General features: G+C 38.4%; 1 protein-coding gene across 1 annotated transcript; it reads left to right on the forward strand.

Annotated features, from left to right (window-relative positions):
• The first annotated feature begins 345 nt into the window (after positions 1-345).
• On the forward strand, positions 346-10,972 carry snx4 (sorting nexin 4). The gene is made up of 14 exons (XM_046054041.1): positions 346-477; positions 1,222-1,346; positions 2,446-2,587; positions 2,833-2,982; positions 3,528-3,575; positions 3,790-3,845; positions 4,093-4,165; positions 4,813-4,874; positions 5,258-5,323; positions 5,620-5,709; positions 7,031-7,130; positions 8,254-8,399; positions 8,840-8,954; positions 9,101-10,972. Exons 1-14 carry the CDS (start codon positions 385-387, stop codon positions 9,146-9,148), a joined length of 1,314 nt encoding a protein of 437 aa, XP_045909997.1. The 5' UTR covers positions 346-384; the 3' UTR covers positions 9,149-10,972.
• The last annotated feature ends 304 nt before the right edge of the window (positions 10,973-11,276 follow it).

Consider the following 11,276-nt stretch of genomic DNA (forward strand, 5'->3'; position numbering starts at 1 on the left):
TGTAATACCTGCACATTTACACAAGGAATTACAATTGTGTTGCGCTTAACTGAAACACTTGAAAAGTTGGAACCACTTCAGCACAAATTCAAGGTGTGATTGCATGCACTCAGTTTATGTTACCCCTAAGTGCATTGTTACAGAGGTGCCAGAGATTATTCTGATATTATGTTGTTTTTACTCTCGTAGATAGTATCATTCACTCATTGTTTTCTTTTCTTTTATTGTGTTTATATTTGTCCAGCCATTTATGATCCAACGAAAAGTGATAAATTAACACCATACATATATTTTTGTACCGAAAATTATAATCACTGGTAACTGAAACGCGCATGCGCACAGCAGAGGACAGAGTCAGCCAGCTCAGCTGACAACAGCAGCGAAATGATGGCAGACTCTGGAAGTACCGAAGAAGTCGCTGTGATCTGTAACACCGATATCACTTCAACGGAATCCGAGAACAACATTATAAACACGGTAATACTTTTTGTTGTTTTCTACGACAAACGTTTTTGGAGTTGAAAAACCTGGTGTCACTAGTGAAAACTTTCGTAAACAGGCCTAACGTTAACGTAATGTTAAGTTACCGAAACACTAACGTTAGCAACGGGGACTTGCTACATAAAATGTTTCAAAAAGCTGGGGGTTTTTTTAGCGTTAACCTGCTTCAGAGCTAAACGTAGTGACTAGCTCTGCAAGATAACATTAAATATACACAGTGAGTTAAGGTTGCTTTTCCTAACAGTGGTCTTTAGCTACTTTGTAAACTTTCCTCCTGACGTTAGCTAGCAAGCTAGCAAATCTAAATGCTAAGACTAAAGTTTTGTTGAAAGTAACCGGAGTAACTCTTTGGGTCCTGCAAATCCAGGTCTTAGTTGCCGTGGTTTCTAGTGAGAAAGAACCATTGTTTTTAGTACTTGTCTCGTCTTGTGACTTGGACATGCTTGTCATAACCCTGTGTGAAGAAGCACAGTGTTACAATACAGTATTTCCTGTTTACCTGTCCCTCTGTGTTTTCATCAGGTTTCATGCTTACCTGTAAGTGAATTGAATAGACTAGAATACATCTTTATTGTCCAACAGAGTGGAACATTTAATTTTTTGGCCCTGAGAACCAATTCGTTATATTTTTCAGATTCTCACACCTGAACCTTTATGTTAACTGTCCCTATCATTGTCTTTTTTTTCTCATCCTCCTGTACATTTTTATTGTCTGTGTAGATGGTGGAACGAGGGACAGCTCTGTTGAGAAAAATGGAGATAAATGTGGCAGAGGCAGAGAAGAGAACAGGGAAGAACGCTGTTAATATGCAGGAAACCTATACCGTTTACCTCATAGAAACACGGTAGGTCATAACCTGGAGCTTCTGCTTTTTGGTTTTCTCCTGACATGTAACGGCCATCTGTGGTTTGTGATTTGCTTCTAATCTACTGGTGCTTTGTGCAATACATGAAATATGTTCAGTTTCTTCACCCTGATTATAACATTAACGCTCCAGCTCTCCAGCGTGTGATTAAAAACTGCAAAGTTTATCTCAGGAGTAGCCTTCCGATAAGTTCTGGACATTTTTACACCGTCATCAAAGTGAGTACACACCCACAACAAGTCTCTTCACACTTCTGCCATCAGGGAGACACTACAGGAGAGGACAAAAAGTCAATCAAACAGTTTCTACCCACAAGCCAACAGACTTTTGAACAGTAAATCCAACAGTACCTCCTCCACTCTTTATCACTACTATTGACTGTTGCCCTGTCTGTAGTACATAATATGGTCGTGCAGAAATTGAGCCATATACTTCCCTGAAGGATATAGCTTGGCAGCCTGAAACAGAGCTGGGAATATCTGGGTATCTTATTATTGATTGGGTTTTAATGCTACCGGTGCTAGTAAAGAGAAATTAACTTTTTGTCTTGACAGTATTTTAGTCCTTGACCAAATCTGGTAATTGCAGCTGTATGTTTATATTAAAGAGTTTGTTCTTAACTTGAAGTTCCTTTATAGTGCAATGGCAAAACTTTTGTCAGTAGGTAGGATAAAGATTTGCACACTTGCTAAGATTGCTTATTTAATCTGGTTAAATTAACCACATGAAGGACAAGAATAGCTTGCACTGATACACTACTTCATTAGACCCCCGTTCCTCTAAAAGAAAGACTTCATTACTGTGGTTGAGACGATTACTTGACCATTCAGCTGGCACGGAGGGAGCTCTCTGAACTCCAATTAAGTTTTTTTTTTCCACTAGTGAAAGATAATCACTATCCTTATGACAAGATTACTTCTCCGCTGCTCAAAACAGGCCATTGGTAAAGTCAAAGGTAGATGTGATAGGTTGCTCATTCTGTGTCTCAGGTTGCTTTGAACATAACAATAGCTCATATGTCAGTTACCACTTCTATGATACCTAAAAATACAGTTTATTCCCATTCCTCTGTCTGTAGGCCCGCTGAAGCTGTCTCAGAGGGGGGTACACCTGCCACGCCTGACACTTTGTGGAGACGCTACAGTGAGTTTGAACTGCTCAGAACATACCTCCTGGTCACCTACCCCTACATCATCATCCCTCCACTACCAGAGAAAAGGGTGAGTGTCTCAGAGGTGGAATGCAAAATATAATTAATTTAAAAAGATTAAATACATGTAATTAATTTGCTGGGTATTTCCAATCCCTGTAAGTGATGCATGGACTTTGTTATTGAATTACTTTGTCTGTGGTGTGGATATTTTGTTCAGTCTTTCTTAATAATTTGCTCTGTTTCTTTGTGTCAGGATCTTTTGAGGTGGTGCTAACTTTTTCTTTTTTACTCCCTGTATTGTGCCTCTTGTAGGCAGAGTTTGTGTGGCACAAGCTGTCAGCAGACAACCTCGACCCAGACTTTGTTGAGCGACGGAGAGTCGGCTTGGAAAACTTCCTGCTTCGTGTTGCATCACATCCTGCCCTTTCCAATGACAAAATTTTCTTCCTCTTTCTGACGGAGGTTAGCACTCAAACCTGTTCCACATAATGTCCCATTGAAGTCTTCTGCCATATGCATGCAGACACGCACATACTCACACTCTAACAGGGACTTCAAACTGACAATAGCAATATGGCAAAGCAATGCAAGAGGCTGCACTGGTAGGAGGATACAGACACAGAAGTAGAAAAATGAAAGGGCAATCACAAGGCATATCACACTGCAGACGTTGAACCATTTTTTTGGTAGGAGCCCTTTGCAATGAGACATGAGACAATTGACATGAATGAGAAAGCCTTGAGTGAGAAGGTGAAAATGACTGACTGCCCTGGTTTACTTTCCCAAGATGAAAAATCCTTTCATCCAGAGTTGCCATTTCATCCACCTTTAAACTGAACTTCCGGATTTGTGTTTCATCTCCTCCCTGTAATCTGTAGCAACATTTTTAATCCAGTGCAGTTGCTTGTGGTGTCTGCAGTTGCCGACTGGAAAGTCCTATTTTTACGCAGTATGGTTGATAATCCTATCTATCATGTGTCTGTCATCTGTCAATCATCTGTCCTCAGGAGAAGGGCTGGAGGGAGGCGGTTTTGGAGACAGGTTTCCAAGACAAGGTACAGTTAATTGTGCTTTATTACTTCACACTTTAGTTACTGTTTTACAGACATCCATTAAGTACCTATTGCTTGACTGAAAATTGTTGTTAACTTGGCTTGTTTTATAATAGGCAAACTGGATCATATCAAAAGCACCTCTTTGTAGAATCTCCTGTATGCCATATATAAAATAAAACCCTCTTAACGTATTTGTACTTCTATTCTCTACCAGGCTGACTCCAGGCTAAAGTCTCTGAGTGCCATGTTCAGAGTCAAGAACCCTGACAAGTAGGTGTAAAACAGACAGGTGGCTTCATTGGTTTGCCAGTGAAACATCATTACATTTAGTCAGATTGCTGAATTATCGTGAAATTGTTTCTTAGTTTTTAATGAGTAGACTAAATTAAAAACTAATGATCCGAGTGATAGTGGTTTATCTGGAGCAGCACACAAACCGACCACAACTGAAACACAGAAATGCTTAGTTTCAGTTAAACACTGTTTGAGTTATAATGCATTTTTTTATGTTCTCCAGGCGATTCACTGCACTGAAACAATACAGTGATGAACTGAACACTGCTGTCTCACAGTTACTCAGGGTGCGGGCGGTGAGTTTTGGCATTTGCAAACAACACACACACACATACACACATACATCGTCAACACGCCTCCTCAACATGCAACACAGCTGATGCTGTGAACGGAACCACAGGAGGAAAAGTCCAGAAGATAGGTTTGGGGGTTTTTTTGTTCGTGTGCATACAACTTAGCTTACTACTGATGGAGAATGTCACCGGAGCAGACATACAGGGTGGGAGAGACGGAAAGAAGCGGGGCACGTTGGCATGTTTGCCGCAGAGGTACGTTAGGTCTGAGAGTGTGAAGAGAACTGAAGGAGGCAGATTAAATATGTGAGTGACACTTAAATAAGGTGGAGAATTAAGTATAATTCAAACAGTGAAATATGAAACTAGCTACTACAAATAGTAAAAACATATTCAGGCTAACAGTACCGGGATATGACTTTTTGGTCCAAATTGCCCAGCCCTAACCAGTATTATTTTGGATTTATTTTTCTGGCTTTCCATAACATTGAGTGAAAACCTGTGTTATGCTGCCAGTTGTGTTGATTCTCAGTGTGAATGTCATCACTTGCAAGCATTTGACATTAATAGAAAGGAATTTGAATCGATGTTATAAGCAAATATATTGACTAAAGTGTTCATAGTGATTTATTTGATTGTCTTTATTGTAGAGAGTAGCAGACAGGCTGTATGGAGTTTACAAGGTCCATGGGAACTATGGCAGAGTATTTAGGTGAGAAACACCTGTTCTGTTGTTACTGTATTTTACATGAATAAAATCTGCAATAATATAATAAAATTAATACACAATTTCTTATAGAGACATGTAAGCCATATCATATTTTACTTTAGGTTGAATTTTGTTTTTAAAAAATCTGTCTCTTTAAGGACTTTACATTTTTTTGAAACAGATGTACACTTCTTCTACATGCATTGTACATACTGGTGCATTCACCATATTAAAGGGGCCATATAGTAATTCCTTTTATTCATGGTGAAAAGCAATGATTAAAGATCTTCTGAAGCTTTGATTACTCCTAAGAAAAGTCTTTATGCTTAACGGACTGACAGAATGAGTTGTAGAACTCAAGCACATCTGAATTGTTGTGTCTCCAGTGAGTGGAGTGCTATAGAAAAAGAGATGGGAGACGGTCTACAGAGTGCTGGCCACCACATGGACACGTAAGTAATAGAATAAAGATGTGCTCCATTTAGTGTACCCTCTCACATAATCAAGCTTTAGCTTACACTTAAATGTGTTTACTGAGGTATTAATAGACCTGCTACTAACTTAGACACATTCACACACACAATCCTTTTGTGTTTGTGTTAGAAAGATTCAATTGTTGTGTTATTGTTGCCTTATGTATCTGATACCATACAGTCCTTTTATCAGAGTGAAACCTCCAGTACAGTTTCTGTGTTTTTTTGCTTGGGTTCACTTATGGGCATTACATACTTTGTGTGTATGTGGACAGGTATGCTGCAACAATAGACGACATTCTGGAGGAAGAAGAGCACTATGCAGACCAATTGAAAGAATACCTTTACTACACTGATGCCGTCAGGTAAGAGTTTGTGTGAATTTAAAAGAAAAAGATAAATCTATATCAGGTCACACAAGAAACTGTCTAGTTAAAGTTTAAATAGCTATATTTAAACTTTAGCTCTATTTAGCTAATTCTGTTATCAGGCTTGACAGACCATTAGAATGGCAAGTTGGTACTCAGTTGCGTTATGGCCGCATTGGCTTTTGACGTCAGCAGCTTTATGGCCATTTGGTTTGAAGACATCTTACCATAATGTGAAGTTGAAGTCATATTCAGATGAGATATTGAAGTGGAATTGACATTTAGGCATCATACATATATTAACCCTGCTGGAGTGTTCTTGATTGTTTGTTACTTAGCTGACTGACTTTTAAGGATGGGCTCAACTAGGGCTGGGCAAAACAATAATGATAATTATCACAATATAATATTCCTCTATAACAAATGTTCAATATATTATCAATAAATGTTTGATTTAATTCATTTGAAACACGAACAAATTAGCTCTTAATTTTTTTTATTAAGATATTTATTTTGTTGAGGAAAAGGGACTGAAAAAGATTTAGTAATTTAGTAACTTTTTTTGAAAAAAAGATTTGATCATAATTGTGTTGAATGTTCTGCCTCAAATTTTGAAGTGATCCATTGTTTGTCATTAAGTGTTTGTCACGTTCTGACCATGAAGAATAGTTCAACCATACAATTAACCATATGGTTTCTTCAATTTTCACTTAAGAGCAAAAATCAGTCATTTAACTTGAAAGAAAAAATAATTTGATATTTGTCGTGATAATTATCGATATCAAATGATATGAAATATTTTATAGTGATAACATTTTTGGCTATATCGCCCAGCTCTAGGCTATAATTACTGCAGACTCAGGAGGTGGTAATCCTTTAAATTTGTCTACTGCTGTATCAATTAGACCAATAAGCAATAAGTCAATAGAAAGAAAGTTATAAACTGCAGATTCATTAATTATGAAAATAATCATTATTGCGCCCGTAAAAATGTAATTCATATGTAATGTAATGTAATCATATATTCTTCCTCCGGGTTCAAAGCATTGTTCATTTTTAATGTCTTGCAACGATAATGTGGGTGTTTGCAGAGATAAAACCCTCGCCTGTAGTTGTCAGCGAGCACTGATGTTAAGACTCATTGACTGGATGGTGATCAGCTATGTCCTGCTTTATTATTAGTGGGAGAGGAAGCCTAATTTCTGTTTAACTGTTGTGATATTGGTATCAAGATTCAAAATTGTAATGGGGCTACCAATTTTGGGTTAGAATTTCAAGCAAGTTATTTGTCACTTGTGTATATGTGTGTTTAATGAAGGTCAGTATGTAGGAAACATGAGTTGATCCAGTATGAGTTGGAGTTGGCAGCTCTGGACCTCGCCCATAAGAAACAACAGAAAGAAGAGCTGGCTACTGGGGTAACACACTAACACTCAGGCACTGGCATAAGCTACATCCACACTAATATGTTGGCACTTTAAAACGAGAACAATCTCTGGACACCCAGGCATTTCAGCACCGTTTCAGTAATAATCTCCGCCCATGCTAACACGCCTGAAATCCTATGTCACATGACCATTCATGTACACGGAACGGTGTTGGTTGCTTAGTTGCAGAAAATACTACAAACGAAGAACAGCAATAGCGAAAAGTAAGACAGGAGATGTCTTTACTTGGACAGACAATGAGTTGGAATTGTTGCTGAATGCCTGCTGAAGGTTAGCAATGCCTTCAATTCGTTATTCATATTGAAATATTCGCTAGTAGATTTGTTTTCTTTCAGAAAAGGGTCATGAGATAGGGGCGAATCAGGGAATGACGCATTGTAACTGTAACCTTAACGCAATCCCAAATCCACGCTGTGGGCAAATACACAAGTGGTAATCACACACAGTGACATCAACCTGCCAGGGACTGCACAGGAACATTAACCTGTATGGCTAAATGTGGCTCATTTACATATTGGACTAGTCCCTATGTTAATTAATGTGCACTGCCCTTTTTAAATAAATAAACAAACAAACAATACATGTGTCATGTCACATGACCCAAGTGAGTGCAGTGTCACATTTGGTGCAATTTGGGCACGCAACACATTCAGAATTCAGAACTTTGAATAAACTACAATACAGCACAAGCTGCTACACTCTGCAACAGGGTGGGCAGGGCTTATATGCTCAGAGACAACATTCCCCAATTTGGTTTTGACAAAATATATTTGATATATGCCAACACAATGTGGTTGTTGAAATGTTGTAAAAGTTTATTAAAACAGGAAGCTCATTACGCAATGGGCTACCGCGAATAGCATTTGAGCTTAATGCTGTTTAAAACCATTGTGGTAATGATTGTTGAAACCGAATTATGGTCATCATGCAGGTTTGATATACATTAGAAACCAATGTGTTGAAACAGAATTGTGAACAGGCACTGCACTAGTTACATAAAAGCACTATAAATCAGTAGATTTTGGCGTATTGAAAAATATTTTTGTGATCCAATTTAATGAAAATGTGTGTGTGTGTGTGTGTGTGTGTGTAGACAGTGCGCGTCTTTTCTCTAAAGGGGATGACCAGTAAACTGTTCGGCCAAGAGAGCCAGGAGCAGAGGGAGAGCAGGTTGGCAGCCCTGGAGCAGAGTATCCAGGAGGGAGAGGAAACGGTCAAAGAAAAGAACACAGAGTGCCAGTAAGCTCAACACCAATCAATCCTCCTTCTTTTACTAATTTGTCTAAATGTCTCCCACTTTTCATAATGACCGATGAGTCGTTTCAACCCTTGTGCAGAATAATGTAAATGTATCACCCCTACTTTGGAATATAAGTGGTTGTTAATTCAGGATCATCAGTAACAGGAGAACAGATACCTGATTACTTTTTCCAAGCACAAAGTGGTGGATAGAGTTGTTCCCCTGAAGTTTGAATCATTGACAAGACAGCCACAATCAGGTACTATGTATGATTATAAAGACATCAGTAACATTGTTCAGTAATTTTGAAAACAGAATGAATAAAGAAAAGCAGGAACTAGCACATAAATAAGGAACCACACTATTTGTTCATGCCCCCCCCCATGCCTACTCTTCCACAAAATTACTGACAATAGCATGTTTGTGATTGTGTCTTAAGAGAATTTGTGCGAACAGCCTGGGAAGACATTGAACGTTTTAAGGAACAGAAGGACAAAGATTTGCGCGAAGCACTAATCAGCTATGCCATTATGCAGATCAGCATGTGTAAGAAGGTATGGGGTTCTGTGTTTGTTGTTGTATACTTCCCTACTTAAATATGTCAGGCATTGTGTGGTCTGATGATTCTTCAGCAGTCCCCGTCTGTTTTTCTAAAACATTGTTTTGTCTTTCTCTCAAAATCACTCTGGTTCTCTCTCAGGGCGTCCAGGTGTGGTCCAACGCCAAGGAGTGTTTCAACAAAATGTGAGCCACTTTCCAGCCAATCCCTATCCTGCAACAAAACAGTAGTCAGTCAGATTGTTCACAGCGGGGCCATCAGCCAGTCGTCAGCAGTCTTGTGGAGATGGACAGCGGGAGTCCAAATACTGCCTTCACTTTGTTTGCTGTTGAATTGTAGCAACTTGATTCTCTGTCACCTTCTCTGTCTTAATCTCTCACATGCATGCACACACACACACGCACGCACGCACACACACACACACACACACACACACACACACACTCACACACACACACATTTATTTTGAAAAAGTTTCTTAGTCAGTTATTTAGTGGATTCATGCCTTTTTAAATTCAAGTGTCTAAACAGTACAATTCTCCTCTGCTGATATAACTTATACTGCAGATGATCCAAATTTTCTGTGCTTTTTCCTTCATTGTTACACAGCTGACTGCATACGTCCAAGAGAAAAATCCTGCACTAATAATGCATGATGGTTCACGGTGAGAATAGCTGTGCAGTATATTTTGGTTGTTACCTTCTCTTGATTTATCCCTCACAGTGAAAATAAGAAAAATGTCATCTTGAAAAGCGGCGCATTTCACTACATTTGTCACAAATAGCACTGCAGACCAGCATCAAAGTTGTTTTCTCTAATTTGACACTTAATTGTCACTCCATTAAAGCATTTAACTTTTACTTTAATAATTGGCCAGTAATCTATGCCAAAATCTGCAAAACTTCAAATAGTCTGTCTGCAAGAGCATCTAGAAACAATGTCTCCAGGCCTCCCAAATGTAGCAGAAATGTGCATTGAAATTACGGAAGTTGAAGTTATGGAAACGCCTGAGAATTGTTGTCAGGAATTAGCTACAGAAAATACTTGTACTACTACTTCTCATCCTTAAATAAGAAATGTAGTCTTTTGAAACTGTCAAGTGGATATCAATCACTAACAGAAGTCAGTTTTTAAGAAAGGGAACACGTAGACATTCATATTTCCTTTCCTCCTTTTCCTCAAATATATGTCATGCACTTCGTGCATAAGTCAGTCTTTATGCTGGTATAACTGACCAAAGTGCTTATGACCAAGTACTTGTACAGATTACGGGTGGGGAGCACAAGAGAGGGATTGACATGCTTGGGACAGGGTTGGTAATTAATATTGATTTGTTTATTGTTTTGTGCCAAATGCAAAGAGCCATGAGTAAAGATGCAGTCATGAAGGCCTCAGTAGGAGGCTTTTTGGGGATCTGGAACATGGCGTCCTCACCAATTTCCTATGTACAAACTGCAACAAAAAGTGTTGTTAAAAGCAACACAATCAATAATTGAGCCATATTCTTTGCTGTCAAGCTTTATAGCCTTAATATGAACATTGTTTTTTTTTTTTTTTTACAACGGGGGAGGGACAATCTGTTGTTTGATGCTGTCAGCACCCTTTAATGTGCCTCACCCCTTTTTCTGATATCAAGTCACTGCACTAAATTATCAACTTGGTCCCAAGAATATCTCAGGTCAGTGTGTAGGGAAAAATACTGACCAAATAGTGGAAACCTTTACTACATATGTGTATATATGGATCCTCAAAATCTGACCACATGTGCTACTTTTGCTTCCTGGTGATAACCATCTGAGAAAAAAGTGGTGCAAACTGGGTATGATGTAAAAGTTGTGCAGAGATTATTTTCCATCAGCAAACCCTGCCTTTTCAGAATAAACAATCAATTTTTCTCAGATAATCCCAAATTGAGGCTGTATGTATGTTTTTTTTAAATAACTTTGTTTAATGAGTTTGTTTTATGTAATCAATGTGCTGAGACACTAATAAATATTTCTTTAAAAAAAAAATCAATTTTCATTTTATTTTTATAGCAAATGTACAGAGGAGTGAAAGGTGATACTGAAAACAAGGACAATACGTGACACTGCTGGTTTCACACCATGTTTCCAGATTACTGACCCAGTTTTAGTTACATAACATTTAGTTTGTCTTTGCTAAATGATAAGAGAAAGTGGATTTTGATGTTTGACAGTTGCAGTTCATCTGTGCAAGGCTTGTCTGATTTTGCATGAGCCCTGTGGAGATGATATATGAAAATCAGATGGGCGTGTATGTGCATTTGATGGTATTGCAATGATGTCTGTCTAGTCC

The sequence above is a fragment of the Micropterus dolomieu genome, linkage group LG07, assembly GCF_021292245.1.
Source record: "Micropterus dolomieu isolate WLL.071019.BEF.003 ecotype Adirondacks linkage group LG07, ASM2129224v1, whole genome shotgun sequence".
NCBI lineage: Eukaryota > Metazoa > Chordata > Actinopteri > Centrarchiformes > Centrarchidae > Micropterus > Micropterus dolomieu.